This window comes from Peromyscus californicus, unplaced genomic scaffold (genome assembly GCF_007827085.1).
Source record: "Peromyscus californicus insignis strain IS unplaced genomic scaffold, ASM782708v3 Scaffold_18__1_contigs__length_77618521, whole genome shotgun sequence".
In the NCBI taxonomy this organism is placed as follows: domain Eukaryota; kingdom Metazoa; phylum Chordata; class Mammalia; order Rodentia; family Cricetidae; genus Peromyscus; species Peromyscus californicus.
Genome location: NW_026294480.1, coordinates 56807128 through 56830175, shown reverse-complemented (window position 1 = coordinate 56830175; position 23048 = coordinate 56807128). Strand labels below are relative to the sequence as shown.

The following is a 23048-nucleotide window of genomic DNA, read 5'->3' as shown; positions in this document are numbered from 1 at the left end:
AGTACTTGTATCAATTTCGATTCTTCCTAGCGGCATGCACCAGTCCCCGCTGCTCTCTCCTTGAGACTTGGTGGCTCCTGAGTTTTACATGGTTGCGAATCTGCTGAGTACGGAATTGCATTTTATTGTGGCTTTAAATTGCAATACATTCTTGAAGACTTAAAATAATTAATTTTATGTGTGTGGATGTTTTGCCTGCACGTATGTCTGGGTACCACTTGGTGCCTGGTGCTGGAAGAGGCCAGAAGAGGATGTCAGATGCCCTGGAAATGGAGTCATAGATGGCTGTGCATCACTCACTCCATTTGCTGGAAATTGAACCTGGATCCTTTGGGAGAGCAGCCAGTGGCCTTAACCACTGAACCATCTCTCCAGTAAACTCCCCCGCCCCCACTCCTTTTTAAATGATTCCAGACTTATTTACTTTCTCTCTTCAAAATGCCCAGGTAAACCCTTTTAAATTGGATCATTAATTTTTTCTTGTTGATATTTAGGTATTCTTCATATTCTAGATTTTAATCTTTTCCTAGTTATACATGTTTTAAGTATCTTCTAATTGGAAGAGATAATTGTGTCTTTGGATTAATGCAAGATCTTAACTTTGTTATTTTACTCCCATCTTTTCTGTGTGGTAATTTGATGTCTCAAGGAATCTTTCTTAAAGTTAACATTTATTAATTTATTTATGGGGCGAGGCTTGCACGTGCCATCAGGCGAGGCTTGCACATGCCATCGCACGCTTGTGTAGGTCAGAGGGCTACATGCTGTGCTCCACTCTCTCCTCCTACCCTGTGGATGTCAGCAGCAGGCACCCTTACTAGCTGAGCTGACTTGTTGGCCCCACGGATTCTTTTCTTATCCTGAATTTATAAAAGTATCTTCTTATGTTAAACTGGGAGTTTTTAGTAAGCAATAGCTAATAATGTTCACAATCAATTGTGTGTCAACCACCCCATAGGAGTTTAATACGGAATGGCCGGCAATCACCATCCACACTTAGGATGATCTGCAGGGGATCTTGTGATGCCTTCTTTTGAAAGAACAACTGTGACTTGCTTCTTTCCTCTAACCACATCTAGACAGAAGGACTTCAGAGGAACTTCGTGAAGGCTTGCTATGTGTCCTTTGCACTTAGGGTCACAGAAGACTGACATCTGATTCACACTTGGGAAAATGAATGGGTGCAAAGTAATTAGTCTCTGATGATAGAGCAAGGGAATGATCAGTGTGCACTATTAAGATTGGTTCAGGCAGAAAGTGTTTCTCATGAACTAGGTACAGGCGGTGTTCAAAAGAGAGCCAGCCTGGTAAATCCAGACCAGAGGCTGCAAAGGGTGAGCAGGCTTCAGCAGAGAAGAATCAAGTAGACTTCCATACTTGGTGTTCCAAAGATTAAAGAATTGTCAGAACGGGGTCCATTCTCCCAGATCATGTGAACCGAGGTGTCTGTCAGATCCCAGCAGTGAGTCAAGCATCCAAAATCCTTACAAGACTACTTAAGAAAGAATCAACTTGAAGACAGTGGCAGATCCCAGGACTACACAGATGCCTCAGGATAAAGGCACTCAGAAATTCATTCGTAACGTTTGATTGCCAGTCATCTCCAGGTGGAGGTGGACTGTGTTAAAAAAAAAATCATTAGTCATCCTTGCTACAACATTTCTCTGATAGGCACAGGAGTCTTTGCCACAGATTCTGTTAGTGGAGAACACAGGTTGGACTCAGGTATGCATGTAGCATGAACAGCGGGAACTCATAGCCTAGTGTGGCGGGCAGTGAATGGAACGTTATTAAGGGCTAAAGTGGCAGGAGTAAGGGGGATTATGAAGCAATAGGAACAGGATTCTTACTGCATATAGGCCAGTGTGATAGGACATATCTGTGGGGAGATGGAGGAAGAGGACCAGGTGTTGAGAAAGGTCAGAGAGCCAGGGTGGAGATTTTTTGCTATGCTGATTTATCAGAGATCTTTGCAAAAACTAGAGATTTGAAGAAACTGTAGTAACTCAACTATAGAACTGTTGAGAAGTCTGACTAGAATTTGGCCAAGGACAGAGTCTTTGTTAGGGGGAAAGCTAGGATTTGCAACATTAGAAGAGTCTGTCATATTATATGCTATATATAATTTACAAAAAAGATGTATTCTATACATTGTGATCTCTTGTTTCCTGGTTTTCTTCTACTGATCTTATAGTAAAATGTGTCAAAAGAACTAAAAAAAGTAATGAGTTTTTTGTACATATTGCAATTATCTTTAATATGATTTACTTAGTTATAAGGAATATATGTAGCAACTGACTTTGAAACACCTTTGATATCTAAGGTTCTCGCAAACTTGTTCTCACAAACTAGCCCCCAAACATCACCTTTCCTGCCTTCCTCTCTGTGTCCTCCCCACTTGCCACTACTGGTGGGGTCAGAGTCTGTGTTTAGTTATGAGAGTGAAGAGAAACTGGAAATAAGAAATCATAATACGCAGAATACATTTTGGACTTCTCAATTCTCAGAGGCAACTGAGATAGTCTGCCATTCAACAACACCGGCATCATATTAGAGAGAACATGTACAACATGGAAGGCCTAAACAGGGCAGGCAAAACCAGAAGGTGGGATGAATGTTGGAGGGGCAGGATGACAAATCAGATCATGATGCCCACGTTAGCTGGGTTTATAGTTGTCATAATTACACGGCTTGTGTTTTATCTGTCCCAGCCAAGGCCTGCCAGCATTGATTGACTTTTTGATCTTCACTTATGTAACTAGCTTGTAGCTGATTAACTACGTCTCAACGCTGACCTTCCATTTAAAAATCCCTCATAGGATATTGCTCTTCACTAGAGAACCAGTTTTGGCTTTATGACTTTTGGTGCCCGTGCCACAAGGGTCAGTCTGTATGTCACTTAACGAAGGAGCCACAGTCTGAGGACAGCATCTGCAGGTGATTTCATTCTTGTATGACTATCAGAGAGTGTCTGCACTACAACCAAAATTTCGACTATAGTCTATATCATGGCCTCAAACCTGTGTAGTACATGAATCCTGTAAGCAATGTATTTGTGTTTCTAAACAGAAAAATGCAGTAAAAATACAAAATATAAAGACACAAAATGGCACACCTGTGTAGTGCATTCACCATGGATTGAGCCTCCAGGTCTAGAAGTTGCCCTGCATGAATCAGTGGATGACAGACGAATGAATGGGAAAGTCTAGGATTTTGTATGTTACAGTACATTTTCTTTTGAGAGAGTGCTACACTATGTAGACCAGGCTGGCTTCAGTCTCACAGAGATCCACCAATCTCTGCCTTTAGAGTCTTGGGATTAAAGGCACGAGTCGCCACACCCAGCATCTTCATGACTTTTGAGGGGAGAACATCGTCTTGACTTGGGTTTAAGTACTCCCACATTAAAAACAAGGAACAATCTGCTGGCTTGGATAGTGCTCTTCCCGGGACTGCAGATGTAATCTCTTTGGGAAACAGAGCTGCTGTGGTTATACCTAGTCAAGATGAGCCTAAAGGAGGTAGGATGGGCTCTGATCTAATATATTTGGTTACCTTAGAAGAGAGACACAGAGACAGTGTCATCCAGAAAGAACATTATGTAATGAAGGCTGAACCCCACGCACCTTCATGCAAAGGAGTGCCAAGAACTCTTGGCCACATCTCCAGCTGCCAGCCGCCACATACATCTCCTGATTGCTGGGTCTTCATTGCGTCAAGAGGCCATGACTGGGACTGACCTGTACCATCTTGGATTGTGTAAGGCCATTCTATGATGTTTGCAAAGTGATGAAATAAATCTAACAGTACATTTCTCAGTACTGTCTGTCCTTGGGTGACACATGACTGTACCATAAAAAATAAAATCATTGCATTGCACTGCCTGACATCAAAACTATGATTAAGCTCTTTTGGTTTTGTTTCTTTTCCTATATCAGTGGACACACAATTACATTAATTTAAATATATTTACGTGATTATTTCAGTTATACACAAAGAAGGTTGTTCATTTGGCAATCTCATCAGTCCAGAACCTATTAAATTTGGGGGGTTTATTATATATTATTTATTTATATCAGTTTTACTTTTCTTCTTCTTCCTCCTTTATTTAGACAGAATCTCATGTGAGCCATGACTGAAAATTTTCTATATATCTATGGATGGTCTTGACTTTCTAATCTGCCATTCTCCAACTTCTTAAAACAAATATTTGTTATTATCATTTTTAACCGTGTCTGTGTGTGTGTGTGTGTGTGTGTGGTGATGTGCGTGTGAGTGCAGGTGCCCAAGGGAGCCAGAAGCATCAGATCCTCCTGCATCTAGAATTACATGTGGATTCAAGCTGCCTAATTCGGGTACTGGGAACTGAACTCAGGTCCTCTGGAAGAGCAGTAAGTGCTTTTAACCCGAGTCATCTCTCCAGCACTACCACGCTGCTGGCCTTTCCCTCTTGAGTACTGGGATTAGAGGTGTGTGCCCTATGCTTGGCCAATTCTATTTTTAAGGCTAAAAATAATGCTTGTGTACTGCTTTTTCTCCACCCCAAACTCCCATTTTCTCCCATAGAATTATGTGTGTTATATGAAGAAATACATATAGAAATATATAAGGACTCAAACACACACACATTAAGCTGAGCGCTAAAGGCCTGTGCATTTATTTATATGTAAATTATTCTCAAATAAAAAGAAGCCATGGGAAAAATTGTGCTTTTTGCAATAGCAGGTTGGATGTAGAATGTTATACATGGAGGGTCTTATTACACCCTGTTTTCTCTTAGCCCCCCTAAACAACCCACAGATCAAGCCAGGGATGTGTTCCGTAATCCACAAACTGAAACCTGTGTCTGTTAGTCAAACACAGACACCATTCTTAGGAAAGTTCTCCTGAGCCTTTTGACTTGAAATCCCAGAGCTATCACTGTTGTTAGTCTACAAAGCAACACAGCTATGTGTGTTCAAGGGTCTAGTTACACTGGGGTCATCGGTGAGTGCTACTTGCTCGGACAGGCCAGCAAGAAGAATTCGTCAAACTTTTCAAATTAGCTTCCTAAGAATGCTGCATTTGATTCTTTGATTCTTTGACAGTCTGTCAAGGCCTCTTCTATTACTTTTCAAATTTCAGCATTTAAAAAAGTCATTTCATTTATTTTAGTGGTGTTTTGGGTTTTTTTTTTTTGAGACAAGGTTTCTTGCTTGTTTTGTGTATGTATATGTGTATATGTGATGCACATGCCTGTGTATGTGTGTTTGCATGTCTGTAAGCATACATATGGTGCGTGTGTTTGTGTGTGTGTGTGTGTGTGTGTGTGTGTGTGTGTGTGTGTGTGTGTGCGCGCGCGCGCGCGCGCTTGTATGTGTTCATGTGAAACCAGAATTTGAGGTCTGGTGTCTTCCTCAATCACACGGCGCTTTATTTACCAAGGCAGGGTCTCTCACTTAGCCTGGAGCTCACTGGCTCAGCTGGTCTATCTAGCCGACTTGCCAGGTAGAGTCCTCTAGCTCTGCCTCCTGAGCACTGGGATTACAGGCAGGTTGCCACCTCACCAGTCTTTATGTGGGTGCTGGGGGTCTGAATTCCTTAGGTTTGTGCACAAGAAGCATTTTACCCACCGAACCATCTCTCCAACCCTAAGCCCCATATGTCCCAGGATGGCTATACATGTGGGCCAGTGTGAGAAACAAAGATCCTCACTTCATCATAAGAACACTGGATAGGCAGAGTACAAAAGTAAGGCAGTTTATCTTACAACTTTGCAACACCGGACATCACCCCAGAATGGTGGACACAATGGGTGAGCACAGAGAATAGTTTTGTAAACCCCAAATGTATGACCTTCCTCTGTTTCCTCACTAACTGGGCGATCAGGAGGGTATAATCTTATGCACCATCTTACCTCTCCCTCTGTTGATCACTTTATGTCCTTCCCGAAACAAAAATTGTGTGTGGCTTCATCACTACATTTCACATCTGGCTTATTTTAAAGCTTGACTGTTAGTAATTTTCTACTCTAGTTTGTTTGTTTGTTTATTTATTTATTTGCTTGCTTGCTTGCTTGTTTTGTGGGGAGGATACCTAAACTAGTAGGCCTTTACAAGAGTCTAGTGTTTTCTGTTCATTTGTAGCTTGGCATACATTAGTACAAGATACTTTGAAAATGAGCCATCAGATTTTATTTCTTTCATATAAGACCCTTTCTCAAAAAAAAAGAAAACATATTATATATTGCTATAAATTAGAATACTTTTCCTTCACCAACCATGGTTATCCTAAAATATAGATTTGATAGGAAAGGCAGGATAAATGCTTTATTTCTCCCTTTATTAATTTTATAATAAACAGTACTCAGCAACTTCCAAGAGTGGCCAATTATCATTGTGAATACCAGATTTTATATATTTAATGTAGTTCAATAGAGTTGAATAATTTTAGTCCAAACTAATTGAAAAGAAAGCAGAGTTCTATTTCTTCCCAGACACTGTTTGAGTGTCTGGTTCCTGTCATCTCTGAAATGCTTGGGTTCCCCTGGAGGGTTCAGTCTCTGACTCAGCTCATCCTCCTAAAACAGTTTGAACTGCCGGGCGGTGGTGGCGCACGCCTTTAATCCCAGCACTCGGGAGGCAGAGCCAGGCGGATCTCTGTGAGTTCGAGGCCAGCCTGGTCTCCAAAGCGAGTACCAGGAAAGGCGCAAAGCTACACAGAGAAACCCTGTCTCGAAAAACCAAAAAAAAAAAAAAAAAAAAAAAAAAACAGTTTGAACTATAAGGCAGCATAGACTCCTGCCCTCCTATTCATCCTTTTCTGTCTTGCACTGAAACTCTGAACTTTATTTTTAAAGTCATTATTTTTCTATAAAATATTACTGGCATTCTGGAGACTTGTCTCTGCCATTTCTTCTTTGTGCTTCAAATATTGCAAAACTCTCATTGAGCACGACATCTTTCTACCACCAGAGAAAGCACCAAAAGAGACTGAAATCTCAGACACCCAAATTTTCTCTACTTAGCTTAAGTCATTGGGTGCTTGGAACAAAGGCAACTATTACTTTGGGGCATCTGGAGTAAGTGACCAATCTTTGTTGGGTATGCATATTCTCCTGCCCAGCTGTGAAAGCAGAGCTGAGTGATCAAAGGTGTTGATGAGCAGGAGAACAGGTAGGAATTTACATGCCATTTTAACATAGAGGAGATGGATTAAGAAGAGAATGGAGGGCTAGATTGTTGCATAATTATTATTCTGCTTGCTTTTAATTTTTATGAAGACCGTTTCTGTAAACTTAAAGGACAACCACCAACCTGGCGGTTTTCATCAGCAAAACAGCAGTGGCTTAAATATGACCTACTAGTAAATACAAACCACTACAGGGAATGAAAAGGGCAGGAATTGGGGCACCAGAAAACCCTAGTTCGATCCACTATTTGACAAAAAAAAAAAAAAAAGAAAAAGAAAAAAATTAACATACACACATACTAGGCACTAAAAATTCCAGGGAGAGAAAGAAATTCAGTCTTGTCCTGAATCTTTAAGCCTTCACTTGGCACCTGGACACACACAGTGATGTGTCTCTTCAACAGTTACATGGTTGTGCTAAAGTCACTGATTATGCTTACTTAACCTAAGACTTTGTACATGACCAGGCAATCACCGTCTGAAATGTCCATTGGCTGAAATGTCCTCATGTGTTATATAACTTTAGTTTGAATTTAAAACCTTCAAATAAAGCTGGGAATGGTGGTGTGGGCATGTAACCCAATCACTCAGAAGATCGAGGTAGGAGGATGCCTGCCTGGGGTCCAGAGTGCATGGAGGTCAGCCTAGGGAACTCTGAGACATCTTGACTTAAGTAAAAAGAAGGCTGGAGATGGGGCTCAAGGGCAGAGTACTTGTCTAGTGTACTCCAGGCCCCAAGCTTCAATCTCTACGAACATAAGTAGGTAGTTTGAATCACATAAATGTGAAAAGTCAACTCAGGTATGGTGGCAAAAACACTTGCTGAGCTTGACAACCTGAGTTTGATTCCTGGGCCGCGCCCAGTGGAAGAAGACAACCAATTCCTGCAAATAGTTGTCCTCTGAATGCCATGCTTACACTGTGTTATTCCTACACACACACACACACACACACACACACACACACACACACACACACACACAAAATGGGGAGGGGTGACACATTTTAAAAAGCAGCAAATTACTTTAAAAAAAAAACCTAGATCTTCATTGAGAAAATAATCATTCCTCCCCAACCCCCCCACCCCCCAGAGCTGAGGGCTGAACCCAGGGCCTTGCGCAAGTGCTCTACCACTGAGCTAAATCCCCAACCCGAAAATAATCATAGGCACCACTATTCTAATATTTGATAAAGGGGAAAAGCATTTATACTTCTTTTCCAATACAATCTGTATTTCAGAGTAATTTACAGAGTTGTGAGGAAAATACAAAATGTATGACTATTGGATTAGCGGATCTGAAAACCTTTGATAAACATTTCTTTTACCTACTTAGGGGGACACCTAGGGAGGCACTATCAAAGGGATTAAGAAGTAAGGAGCCATTTGGTGGATTGCAAAACCTTCTGGGTCTAAGATTACCTCCTGGCTTCAGAATGTTCGGGAGCCATGGCCGCTGGGACGTGCAGGGAGGTGTAAACAACTGAATCAGAATTACCAGCAAACTGTGCAATCCAGCCTTGGGGGCTGACCATACCATGGCGGACCGGAAACTCTGAACAGTCAGAACAGAGCATTCATTCAAGGGCAGCTTTTTTCTTGCTGAGAGCCAGGGAGGAGCCTCGGGAGCTAGGGGCGTGGCTTGAGAGCTAGAGGCGGGGCCTGGAATCCGGGGGTGGAGCCTCGGGAGCTAGGGGCGGGGCTTGGGGCCAGGGAGGAGCCTCGGAAGCTAGGGGTGTGGCTTGGGAGCCAGCGACTGAGCCTGGGGCATCAGGGGGCGGGGCGTGGGAGCCAGAGGCGGGGCCTCGGGAGCCAGGGGCGGGGCGGGCCCCGGGATTGCGCGCGCTGCACTGACGTGTGGTGCGGCTGCGCTCTGGTGGCGGGCATCAGCACGAGCTCCGGCTAGCCCGTGCGTGCGTCGACGACCATGCTGCGCGCGTCTGTTTTGGCGTCCTCCGCAGCCCGGCGAGGCCTTTCCTCTGGTCACTAGTTTTGTTATTTTAAACCCTCAGTTTCCTCCCTCCGCGGAAAGCCCTTTTGCTTGCGGATAAGGAGGAACTCGAGGAGGAGACTAATAACCCTTGAGGGAGGGGCGAAGATGGAGAAAGGTGCCCAGGCCTCAGACAGTGACAGTGATGAAACAGTGATTGAGGGGTCGGTGACGGAGAACGAACCGGAAGAGGAGGAGCTGCCCTGGAGAAGGTGACCGCCCTTAGGGCTTGAGCACGGAGCCCCTGCACAGCTGTCGGGCTAGGCTTGCTATGGGTTTGAGTGGAAATGGCCGCCAGCAGGACGGGGCTGGTGGGTGAGATTAGAGCCTTGGGGGCCGGTCATGGTGAGCATTGACAAGTATCAGCCACCGTCAGGCCTCCAAGCCCAGCTGGAAACAGAATGATGGTGGTGGTTTTATGGCATTTCCAAAAGCCGTTTGTCTTATCCTGGGGCCAAGTACTTTGGACAAGGACTGCTTCACCCAAACTTGAGCTTTGGCCTGGGAGATGGTTCACAGAACTTCTTAAGAACTATAACGGAGCCGGGCGGTGGTGGCGCACGCCCTTAGTCCCAGCACTCGGGAGGCAGAGCCAGGTGGATCTCCGTGAGTTCAAGGCCAGCCTGGGCTACAGAGCGAGCTCCAGGACAGGCGCAAAGCTACACAGAGAAACCCTGTCTCAAAACAAAACAAAACAAACAAACAAAAAAAACCAAACCTGTAACAGGGAAACAGGTTTGTATTAAACTGGAAACGTGTTATAAGAATAAGAGAGTATGGGGCTGGAGAGATGGCTCAGAGGTTAAGAGAACAGATTGCTCTTCCAGAGGACTTAAGTTCGATTCCCAGCACCCACATGGCAGCTCAGAACTGTCTGTAACTCCAGTTTTAGGGAACCCAACAGACCTACATGTAGGTAAAACACCAATGAACACAAATAGTTATATAAATAAGTTGTTTTTTTAAAAAAAATAAGAAAGTACTTCAGCTTATCAGAGCCTTTCTTGAACATATTTTCAGTGTTAGGTGCAGGAAAAAAAGTAAAAAAAAAAAGAGGCTGCTGCCTCTGAGAAAACTAGGCCTGGAGAAACACTTAAATAACTTCAGTATAATATCTGAAGTCTAGGGATGTGGGTTTAGCAGCCCAGGTGAACTTTTACCTCACACAATCTAGTTGTTTGTCAGAGTTTGCTATGGTTGACTTCTGAGTAGAAGCTTGAAGGTGGCATAGGATTTAGTCATGTGACGAAGAGGTATTCCTGGATAAGGAAGTGGGTGGGTGTAGATGTAGAGGTGGAACATAGCACCGAGTTATGCATTTTGAAATATATAAGCAAATTAAATCTTTCAGAATTGTAAAATAGATTGGGGTGACAGAAGAGGGATCCAGGTGAGGTCGAGTGATGCCACATACATCCTGTGTAGACCTTAATAGGATGCTTATGCAGTTTTAAGTGGAGGAGTATCCTAATCAGATTTCTGTTTGCCTTGCATGCCTTACACTAGGGCTTTACATTTTTATGCGCTTTTGAGTCACCTGGGCCCTGTTAAATTGTAGATTCCTGTTGTAGAATATTATTTTAAGATGTGTTACATTTGTTTATTCTGTGGAACATTTGTTTAATGATGCAAAGATGTGTTGCATTCTTTAATGCTGCATTTGTTTAACTCTGTGAAGCTGTGTTACTTTGCCTGTTGAAAATACCTGATTGGTCCAATAAAGAGCTGAATGGCCAATAGCAAGGCGAGAAAGAAATAGGTGGGGCTGGCAGGCAGAGAGAATAAATAGGAGAAATCTGGGAAGAGGAAAGAGCTAGGCACTAGAGAAGGAAGAGGGCTCCAAGGGCCAGCCACTCAGCTACACAGGAAGCCACTGAGTAAGAAATAAAGAAAAGTATATAGGATAAAGATAAAAGCCCAGAGGCAAAAGGTGGATGGAATAATTTAAGAAAAACTGACCGGAAATAAGCCGAGCTAAGGCCAGACTTTCATAAGAAAGAATAAGACTCCATGTGATTTATTTGGGAGCTGGGTGGCAGCCCCCAAAAGAGCCAAAGAGAAAAGAGTTAGAAAAACCAATTAAAGATTCTAGTTCAGGACTTGAGGTTGGGGGTTAAAATTCTGCATTTACAAGACAGGCGCTTTAGCCAACTAAGCTGAGCAGTGGTGATACATGCCTTTAATCCCAGCACTCGGGAGGCAGAGGCAGGCAGAGCTCTGTGAGTTCGAGTCCAGCCTGGTCTACAGAGTGAAAAAAAAATGATTCTGTGTCTATTTAAAGCTCTTACTAATGAAGCAAGAAATCCTTTCTGCAAAGCAAGGTTGGAGAGCTCAGGTTTCAGATCCGTTACAGACTGGAATGATAAGAAAGTGACAAGGAAGTAGTAGTGGGGATGGAGGCAATATGGCAGATTAGAGAAACCTCAGCAAACCTTTGGTAGGAGATGGGTGACTGATTAGATTTGGGGGCGCTGAGCGAAGGTTGTAAAGAATATTACCCAGATTACTGCTGCTGCTGCTCCTCCCTCTCCCTCCCCCTCCCTTCTTCATTCATCTTTTCTCCTTTCAGGGTCTCACTATATAGCCTGAGCTAGCCTTAAGCTCACAATAATCCTGCTGGGATTGTATATGTGCACCATCACTCCCTTTTTTTAAATGTACACACAAGTAGTATTTACTCCTGTTGGCACCCAGGGAATATTTTAATAAATCATGGAGTTTCATAATCTGCCATTCTGGAAAGTGTCTTGTTTTGTCCCTTAACAGTGGCTGCATTGCCCCCATCTGTTTGGATTATAGTTCTCTTACGTGTGAGCTATTTTTCTCCTCTCATCTTTTTCGTCAGGAATGACATTTTCTGTTTACTTGTTTTGACTTATCTGAGCTTCTTGAAGACGGTTTCTTTAAATAGTCTTTTCCTATCCCAATCTAATTTCCTTTTTAAAATTATTATTGTATATGTATGTGCACGAAGGATGTGTGTGTGGGTGCTTATGCTGTGGCACACGTATGGAGGTTGAGGACAATTCTTCGACTCCATCTTTTCCTTGTGCCTTTACTTGTTGTGTTCTGGGGATGGAGTTCGGGTTGGCAGGTTTATGTCGCTAATGCTTTTACTTGCTAAGCCATCTTGCCGGTCCCCAATCTCTTTTCTTTTGCTTTCTTTTTGATGTGCATTTTAGATCTTGACATACAGTCTCCCAAACCCCTGAACTTCTACTTAAATTTTTTCTCCTGGAGAATCAGACTGTATAGTTTTAGGTCCATTTACATCCCTCCCTTTAAAAACAACAACAACAAAACCAAGGTGTTTCTGTGTACCACAGGCTGGCTTTGAGCTCAAGGTCCTCCAACTTTAGCCTCCCTAGCGCTAGAATTATGTATAATGAATGGCTACCTTGACCTAACTAGCCTGAAAGATAGGTGTTGATTCTGTCCCTCAGGGACATACTAGCACTATATTCATGTGGTGATAAAAAAATAACCTAAGGGAAGGTCAGAGCAAAAAAGCAAAGCATAGGAGACATAGGCTTAAATAGTCACTTAAATTAGCTCATGAAAGTAGCCATTTTGATCAAGATCTGTGCCAAAATGGAGGTTCTACTATGATGAAGACAGACTGTTGCTAAACACTGTCTTTAGACCATTATGTTGAAAGCATGTTTTAATTAGATGTTTTTAATTGAATTAAAAGCTCAACATGATGTTAGGGCTGAATTGCAAAAGTTTTTATACACATAAAATTGAAACCCTAATTGTCATAAAAATTCATTATACTTTTAATAACCAGTGAAAATTGTTTTAAATCTCTAATCAGATTTTAACCTGGAAAATTTCCTTTTAGTTCAGTCTGTTAAATTCACTCCCTTTTTAATGGATAATACTTTTTCAGTGTTTCATCTTTCTAATATTAAAAAGTTATGCTTTATTATTAAAATACTGCATCCATGGAATGTTTGTGATTTTGATTTCTTAAGACAGATTGTCACTCCTATTCCAGGCTGGCCTATAACTGTATAGACCAGGCTGGCCTTCAACTCTAAGGACTTTGCCTAGGTTAGTCTCCCAAGTGCTGAGATTACAGGCATGAGCCATAACATATAGCTGTGATTTTGATAATTGAACTGTTGAAGTTTGTCACATAATTAAAAGGGATTTAATTCAATCACAGTAATACAAAGTCCTCCATATTTCCTTCTTTGTCCCTAGAATTTTTTCGAAAATGCCCCTTTTGTCCTCACTGGTTTGAAAATGGCACCTCTTTAAAAAAAATGTGTATGTGAATGTGAATGTGTGTATTGATGTGCATGCACCTATAGAAGACTGTAGGAGGGTCTAGCCCACTGTGTGCAGTACCACTCCTAGGCATGTGCTCCTGGATGATATATGAAAGCAGGTTGAGCAAGTCATGGTCATCAAGCTAGTAAGCAGCACTCCTCCATGAACTCTGCTTCAGCTCCTTCCTCCAGGTTCCAGCCTTGCTTGAGTTCCTGCCCTGACTTCATTTTATGAAGGACTGGGATATGGAAGTATAAGCTGAAATCAATCCTTTCTTACCAAAGTTGCATTTGGCTATGGTGTTTTATTACAGCAATAACTAAGACAATCCTAACTAAAGACAATCAAGTGCTATTAATATCTGTCTCTTGTTCCCCTAAATCAAACATAATGACAAAATATTTGTAAAATGAATATGACTAAGTGAACATTTTTCTCCTTGGATAAATTCTATATTAGAGTTAATGTTTCTGAAATACTACTTTGAAATATAAGTATTTATAGTAGTATAAAAGAATTTCAGCAACTTAATTTACAAAAATGATAATTTAAATGTTACTCTGTTTTGGAAATATCTAATTAATTTGTGTTTTCTTTTTTGCATTTAAAAGGTTGCTCATGAATCGATACACACCTACGAAATCTGAGATCTTTCTTCATCCTGGTGTAAATGGAATGTGGAAAGGTGAGAAAAAAACTTTAGATATTGTCGGTGTCCCAAGTATTATCATTCTGTTAACTTTTTATTTTATGTTACTCTTCTTTACACAATTTCTTACATGCATTTATAAAAGATCCTGTGATAGGGATAGCAATGGGAGCTATAGCTTCCAGAGGCTATGTAGAGCTCCTGGAAAGGGTCCAGAAGTATTGAGGTGGCTCCTGGACAGCTCTTCTCGTCATCTTCTAATCTCTAGCTTAACTCTAAAACCTATTTGTAAAAGTACAAAATAACATTTAAAAATTTTTTCATGGCTTATTATTTGTTTTTAAAGCTTAGAACACAGAGTAAGAATTCCTTTATAGCCTTTTCATACATGTATGTCATTATAGTTCCTATTTATCTCTCATCAATAAGACGTGTGTGTGTGTAACTGCTTATGTATTTACATGTATTTGGAAGGACAACCTCATGTATAATCAAGTTAGGCTGTGAAATCCTCATGTTGAGACTTGTTTTGTATCCCAGTATGTGGTCTGTTTTAGAGAAAGTTCCATGGGCTGCTGAGAATGTGTATCCTTTGGTGTTTAGGCAGAATGTCCTGTAAATATCCATTAGGTCTGTTTGATTTATGATATCATTTAACTACAGAGTTCTATTTATTTTTTTTTCTTCAGATGACCTGTTATTAGTGAAAGTCAGAGTATTGAAATCACCCACTATCACTGTGTTGGAATCCATCTGTGATCTTAAGTCTAACAGAGTTTCTTTTATGAAATTGGGTGCTACTATGTTTGGTACATACATGTTTAGGATTATAATATCCTGTGGTTTTTCTTTTAATGAGTATACAGTGCCTCTCCCATATTTTCTAACTAGTTTTTATTTGAAGTCTATTTTGTCAGATATATGTTTTTCACCTTTTTACTTTAAGGTGGTGTCTGCTATTGGTTGTGAGGTGTGCCTTTCTTGGAAGCATCAAAAATACAGATCCTGTTTTCTGATCCAGTCTGTTAGTCTTTGTGTATTTTGGAGTTTGAGACCATTGATATTACGAGTTACTGAACCACGTGTGTTAATTCTTGATGTTTGTTACCCTTGTTAAACCACTTTGATTCAGTGTCCTGGAATTGTTTATTTCTTGTGTCTTCTTAAGCATGCTTTAAGATCTTCAGATCTAAGCCTTCCTTTCTGTATCCTGTGCTGGTCATAGTTTTTAAAAATCTGTTTTAAAATTTTCCTTTTCCTTTGATCATGACCAATCATTTTTCTGGGTATAGTGGTGATATCTTTCCTCTTTAATAACTTATAGAACATTGGCACAATCCCTTCAGGCTTTCAGTTTCCATTGAGAAATCAGCAGTTGATTCTGATGGGCCTGCCTCTCTATGTGACTTGATTTTTCACTCTTGGTGTTTTCAATATCTTTTCTCTGTTCTTTAACTTACAATTGGAGCCCATTTTTCCTAGTGGCTTTACCCAGCATGTGTGCATAGAGAGGATGATTGGACCACAGGCCTGAGTGCAGGTGTCTGAGATGGTCTGCATTTGGCTGTGCTGGGAGGAGGTCTTTCGCTCCACCCCTTGGCATTTCTTTAAATACTCTAGGGCAGAGACAGTCACGGCCTGATGGATTAGGATCTAGGCCCTCTCAAGGCTATCCTGTATTGTTTATCTGTTTCTCTCCCCTCTATCCTTCTAACTAATATTTCTTGCTGCTTCTACTCAAGAGTACTCTGGGGAAATGTGTGGGTAAGGAATAAACCCCCAAAGATGGTGCCGCTGAACAGGGCCTGAGGAAAATAATAACTATCTATAGATAGATAGATAGATAGATAGATAGATAGATAGATAGATATAGATTTAGATTTATCCAGAGTGCTTGGTGAAAGTAGAAGTAAGGTACTGCCAGTTGAAGAGGTATGGTCCGGTTTTGTAGTGGAAAAAGTTAAATAGGGCAGGGGGGTTTATCTTCAAGAGAAAAAGAAAAAAATGGACTGGAAGGATGTCTGAGTATTAGGCTACAGTGTAGAATCTTCTCTATCAAGATTTCTCTCTTCTGTCTCTCTTAATTTCTTTCTATGAAAAATAAAGAAGGTAGAGTGTAGTAATATAGGATAAATAAAAAACTTAGAAGAGTAAGGTAGTGTAGAAAAAATTAGTAAAATAGAATAAAGGAAACTTAGGATAAGACAGAGAAACTAAGTCTGTAATTTTCTAACTTTGGGGCTTTGAATGCAAACTGGGGAAAAAAAACTATCCTCTTTTAGCTTACCGGGCAGATAAAAGCTCCTCTTTGAACTTATTGGGCAGAAAAAAGATTCCTGTGGAAGCTTTTGGCCTGGGGACAGCTAAAATCCTAAGTCCAAGTAGCAGAGGGAAGAGATTTCCCCTGCAGTGGGTGTGGATGGAAACAAAAGTTCTCTGTTCCACCAGCAGTGCCTGAGAGCACTTTTACAGCATCATACCAACAGAATTAGTTTCCTCTTGACCATGAAGTCAAAAGCTTAGAGAACAGAAGTTCTCTCAAACTAAAATCTTTCTTAGAAAAAACTTAATCTCTCTCTAAAAAACTAAAAAGCTTTTCAGAACTTTCTCAGTTTCTCTTTCAGTAAGGGCAAAATTAGATTCACCTGGACCTCTATAGGGAAATCATCTGTGATTCGATCTAAGGAAAAAAACAAACCTCTTGGAACAGGCCAAAACCTGTCTTCTAAGTTCTGTCTCGTCAAGCCAGTAAAAACCAGCAGTCAGAATCCCCTGAAGAAACACATGGGAGAGTGCGGGCTAAGAGCCACAGAGAGCCCAGTGGGGCAGGAAACTGCAGGCTCGGACAAAGCAGTAAAAGCTGAGCCTCTCAGCTATGGCTGCAGCTGAGGCATCAGGAGCTGTTTCTGGGTATGGTGATATTTTATTTGTATTAAAATGTTATTTGTATGTTAATAGATAAAGTTGCCCAGGGGTCAGAGCTATTAGCAAGCCATAGGAAAGCAGGGCAGTGGTGGCGTACGCTTGTAATTCCAGCACTTGGTAGGCAGAGCTAGGTAAGTCTCTGTGTGTTCAGGGATACAGCCATTATTGGATACACATGCCTTTAATCTCAATACCAATTATAGAAAACCTGGAGGTCTATACAGACAGGTAGTGAGGAGGCGGTCATGTGGTTGGGTTTACAACCAATGAGAAGGCAGAACAGAAATTCTATATAAGGACTTTAACACAGAAGGTAGCTCTGGTTTGGAGAGGTAGGACCACCGCAGGAGGAGGGGTAAGGTTTTAGCTCTTAGTTCTGACCTCTTGGCTTTCTTCTTTGCATTGGTTCTGTGTTTCTTATTTAATAAGAAGGTTGGTTACATCTACAAATGGCGCCCAACATGTTGGCAAGAGTTTCCGCCTAAAATCTGAGAAAAAAGATTCTAAAACGGAGCTAAAAACAGCTTCCTAATTGTCTCTTTCAAATGAGCAGCAGCTGCTGGTTTGAGCTACTGGCGGGTTCCTAGCGTGCACGCCGTATGGCGGGAATGAGGCCTCTGCAAGTGGCACATTAAGCTGTATGGTGGATTTAGCCTTTGCTAGTATAAAACAAAAAAAGAGGTTTCTGGGCTACACGCTGCTTGGATAAAAGTATAGACCCATGATAGCTCCCAGAGCTGGCGGTAAACATACTGCCGCCATGTTGGGAAGCTGAGGTGGGCGGAGCCAGCAGCCACAGCTGCTGCAGTTTAAAGCAATAGATTCACAATAAGACAGATTCAGATGTATTAGTTTACAATGTGTGTAAAATATACGTAGGCTTGAAAGAGACAAAAAAGGTGATATATACAGTTATATAAACATACATAGTTTTAAAAAATAAAGTCTTTAAAGAGACAGTAAAATTAATATAAAAAATAAGCCGTGTAAAGATGAATATTACACAGAGAATCTGGATTGTGTTGTCTTTGGGATTTTTAACTGCAGAAAAACATTTGATTGTAAAAGCTGTTGAGTTAAACCAATATGTATATTTTAAAGATACCTTGACTTCAAAATTTGGATGTAAGCATGTGTTGCTTTGGAAAGGAGACTCTGCTTTTGTTCCCACAGAAAGCCAAAGGCTATGGATTTGTTCCAGATTAAGATACATCAGGTTTGACCAGCCAAGACCCCCTGAAAGGTCTCTAATGACACCAAGGCCCAGATGATCCAATATCCAGAATGGTTTGAAGGCATCTGGCTCAGACAATACAGCCTCATGGACTATTCCATAATCCTAAAATTTTCTTTGTGTCCCCATAAGATACAGGGCCCCCTCCAGCAGGACGTAGTAAGAGAAGCTACGCCCAAATTATATGTAATTTTACTTTGTTAAGGTTAAAACCTTCCGTTTTGAAAAAAAAAAAAGAAAGAAAAGGGGAAATGCTGTGGGATGGTCTGTATGTCAAGTGTGTTGCTGATTGATCAATAAATAAATCACTGATTGGCCAGTGGCCAGGCAGGAAGTATAGGCAGGACAAGGAGGAGAATAAAGCTGGGAAGTGGAAGGCTGAGTCAGAGAGACACTGCCAGCCACCACGATGAGAAACAGCATGTGAAGATGCCGGTAAGCCACGAGCCATGTGGCAAGGTATAGATTTATAGAAATGGATTAATTTAAGCTGTAAGAATAGTTAGCTGGAAGCCTGCCACGGCCATACAGTTTGTAAGCAATATAAGTCTCTGTGTTTACTTGGTTGGGTCTGAGCGTCTGTGGGACTGGCAGGTGAGAGAGATTTGTCCTGACTGTGGGCCAGGCAGGAGAACTCTAGCTACATCTGGGTGAGTGTCTATCAGAATGAAAAGGTTGCTCACAATCACTCTAACACAAAGATCCCCGGAAGTAGTGCAAACCCTCCCTGCTAGCATTGTATCCTCACTTCTAACCAACAACTGAGAAGTGATTAGCTGGCACCTCTGAGTTTAAGTGCAGTCCGGGGATGCTAGTGTTCCTACAGTTGTCAACAGCTTCCTTGAGCGTGGAGCTGAGTCAGTAAGGTGCAGGACCCAAGGGAAAAACTGCTAGCATATAAGCAAAGCCAGAACCAGTGGGAACAGCACAGTCGCCTGCTTGACTAAAAGCCCCAGGTTGGTAGGTGAGACTACACAGTATTCATGGCTGCCAAAAGAAATTTCTCTGAGAAAAGCTTTGTATCGAGCACTTTCAGTTTCCCCCACTGACTCCCAGTGAGTAGAGGGAGTGAAGCCCTGAAGCGTATTTTCCCTCTGGCAATAAGCCATGGTCTGAGTATATGTGAGTAGACACAACCTGCTTGGACAGAGGGTCAGGTGAAAGGCCTGATTAGGGAAATAACACCTGTCCTAATTCAAGCTTGGGGTTACAAAAACCTCCCTTAATAACAAGCAGGATTAGATATCTATCAGGGAAAGTCTCTCTGAAGGAGCTGTGGGAAAGTTCTGTTTTAAGTGCTTTCGTTGCTTTTTCCTGACTGGCTGGGGCAGATGAACAGCCCAAGGAAATGTTGGTATCAGGAATGTCTACCTCCATGAGCGCTAATGAGGCAGGTGTGATTCTGATCCGGGGCCAATATATGATGAAAGAAAAACACCTACAAAAACCAGTTCAGGGAGAGCAGAAATCTTTTGACTCAAGAAACCTCCCAAAGCAAAGAAAACTTGTTTACTCTTGATTTTTCAATACAAAAGCAAGCATGGTAAAAGGGAGCTGGAAGTTGACTCCCAGACATGAAAAGAACTATGGGAAATGGAATCTGAAAGGTTACTTGTAACAGCAGACTGATGTAGAGAAATGCATTCTGGGAAAGGTAGTTTTTCTGCTAAAGATGGTGACACTGCCCGGAAAAACTTTTTTCAACTGAAAGTGAAGTTTCTTTTCAAAGCAATGTTAGAAAGCTTAATCTTACCTTCTGAGAACTAATGAGTGTGGAACAGAGGAATGTCAGCTCCAATAAAAAGCTAAAGAGAATTGGAGCTAGGAGCTGCTCTGCCTTTGACCAGCAGAGGATCTGATATACAGACTCCTTTGGGAAAATGTTTTATATTGCCTAATAGCTGTGCAAGAAATTTTTGCTAAGAGCTTTATGGCAGTTCAATATGGAAATTTCATCCTCATCCTGAATCAAAGCTTTTCAGTAGAGCAAACCAAAAGTTCTGCTATAACAGAAATGTTTGTCTGAATTATGGCACAGGGAAGCTGTTATGAATTTGGGTAAAGGGACAGTCCCTAGCTAAGAAGCCATTTACCACAGAGTAACTCTCTGTTGGACCTGGAACAGCTGATAGAGAGCCTGGCGAGAAAGACAACTGGGAAAAAATATCTTTACCCCAAGGATTACAGTCTTAACAGAGCTAAGTCACTTAAAAATACATTATTCCCCTTAGAAGGTTTTTCTTCTCATTCTCTTTTCTTCTCATTCACTTTTTGGGTTTGAAATGAAGTCTGAAGAAAATTACTCTCTGTCTTGTTGTTAAGAAATCTTTTAGGTGTTTGCTAAGTTAGATATTTGCTAAGGGTAACCCAGAGTATTTGCTTAATATAAGTTTGTAAAACGGATCTATAGAATTTCTTTCAGACATGTAGTAATATATTTGCTGAGGTAGTCCTATAGAATTTCTTTACAAATATAAACTTGTATGAACATAAGAAATAAATGTTCTAAGGTAGTCCTATAGCATTTCCTTAAGAATATAAGCTTCTAAGAAGTATATATAAGTATATGTTGAATGTAAGTCTATGCTTAATGTTTATGGCGAAGGAACCTGGGACACAGAAGGTAGTGTCCCTAGCAGACTGCAAGTTGGCAGTCTGAGTGGTTTTAGAAGCAGACGCCAGAGCCAGCACAACAGCCACAGCCAGGCATCCACGGAACATCAGTATAGCACAGAAAAACCTGAGCTACCAGCAAAAACCTTGCAGTTTCTATTTGATAGCTAAAAGAAAGTCTCTCTTGAGAGCGCTTTGCACCAACCAACTCTTATGTAACTAATAGCTTTCACCCTGTAGGAAAGACTCTTATAAAATGCTACTATAACTAAAAATGTCTCTGGCCAGAGAACAAAAGTTTCAGAGATGCTTGTTTGAACTTAAATTGTTAACTGCAAAAAGTTTTGGTTTTAAAATGTTTCTTCATATTTGGACGTGGAAGTCTAGTACCAGAATTTATTTGAACTTTTTGAACTTAAAAAATAAGATAAAACTACATAAAGGTTTTGCTTATGAGTTTCTTCATATTTGGAAGGCTGGTACCAGAATTTATTATTTGAATTTTGGGACTTAAGAAATGAAATAGACAGTAATGATTTCATTAAGTGGGAAAATTTTGCATTTACTTATGGTGATGATGTAGGAACTGTTTTATGGAATTATTTTTGTTAAAAATGGAACTGTTTAAATGGAGAAATTTATTTTTTCTACTTAGGCTCAAGATGCAGTTTTGTGTATGCATATATGGTTTATTAACTGTGGTGATTCATGAATTGTTTTATGTTAAAAATGAAACTTTTATGGGACTGTTTATGTAAAAATGGAACTACTTGAAAATGCAACTGTTTAAATAGAGAAGCTTGGATTTTCTAAAAAATTATAAAGAAAAAGGGGAGTGTTAATATTCTTCAGTCTGTTTAATTAAAAAAACATTTTAATGTTACTTGAGTAAATTAATGTTATGTTTTGTATAGTTATATTAAGAAATTGTTTTTGTATGTAGGTTTGTCAGAAAGTATCAATGCTTATATTGAGAATATTGCCTTTGAATATATGTTTGTAGCAATTATAATGGTGTATAGTAATGTTCATGTTAGAGTTATTATGTTAATCTATTGGTATTAATGCACCATGGTTTGGTGAAGTTAAGGAAGTATTTAAGTTTGATGTGAACACATCAGAAGTTTATCCTATGTTTTGTTAGCAAGAAATTCAAATGGTTCTATTAAGAGTTTGCTTTAAGATTGAGAGAATTGTAACTATGTATAGCAATATTTATGTTAGAATTATGTTAACCTGTTTACGTTAATGATGAAGCTAAGGAAGTATTTAAGTTTGATACAGTTGCATCAAGAGTTTTTTGGTTTAGAAAGGGCTGGATGTAACTAAGACTGCTGTAGTCATCTTAGACACATACCAAAAAAGAAATGCCATCTTTATCATCCTCTACTCCCATACAGGGAGGTGTGACAGCTATGGAGATTGCTGTGAGCTCTTAATGTGGAGTTGTTTTTTATGTGTTAAGAAGGGGGGACCTGTTGGAGCTCATTTTTCCTAGTGGCTTTACCCAGCATGTCTGCATAGAGAGGATGATTGGACCATGGGCCTGAGTGCAGGTATCTGAGATGGTCTGCACTTGACTGTGCTGGGGAGCGGTCTTTTGTTCCACCCCTTTGCATTTCTTTAAGTACCCTGGGGCAGAGACAGTCAAGGCCTGATGTATTAGGATCCAGGTCCTCTCAAGGCTATCCTATATTTTCTATCTGTTTCTTCCCCCTGTATCCTTCTAACTAATATTTCCTGTTGCTCCTACTCAAGAGTACTTTGGGGAAATGTGGGAGTGAGGGATAAACCTCTACAACTTAGTGTTTTGATATGATCTGGGTAGTTTCTTCCTGGTTCTGTCTATTTGGTATTTTGTATGCCTCTTAGACTTTGATTGGCATTTCTTTCCTTAGATTAAGAAAGTTTTATGTGACTTTGTTGAAAATATTTTCTGTGCATTTGATCTGGGCCCTTATTCTGTTCTTCTTTTTCTATTATTTGTAGATTTGATCTTTTTATAGTGTTCCAGATTTCCTGCAAGTTCCATTCTTGTGTGTGTGTGTGTGTGTGTGTGTGTGTGTGTGTGTGTGTGTGTGTGTGTGTGTATAAATTCAACATTCTCTCTGATCCAGTTCCTCTACACTGCCTTCAATGTTCTATCTGATCCTGTTCATTTACTTGTCTTGAAGACCTGATGTTCTCTCTT

At 40.7% G+C, this 23048-nt stretch overlaps 1 protein-coding gene across 1 annotated transcript in view; it reads left to right on the top strand.

Annotated features, from left to right (window-relative positions):
- The first annotated feature begins 9266 nt into the window (after positions 1 to 9266).
- Ankrd31 (ankyrin repeat domain 31) overlaps positions 9267 to 23048 on the top strand; it is a 162877-nt gene continuing 149095 nt past the window's right edge. The window contains exons 1-2 of the mRNA XM_052742836.1: positions 9267 to 9370; positions 14048 to 14121. Of these exons, the coding sequence (XP_052598796.1) occupies positions 9267 to 9370; positions 14048 to 14121 (178 nt within the window). The remainder of the gene's footprint in view (positions 9371 to 14047; positions 14122 to 23048) is intronic.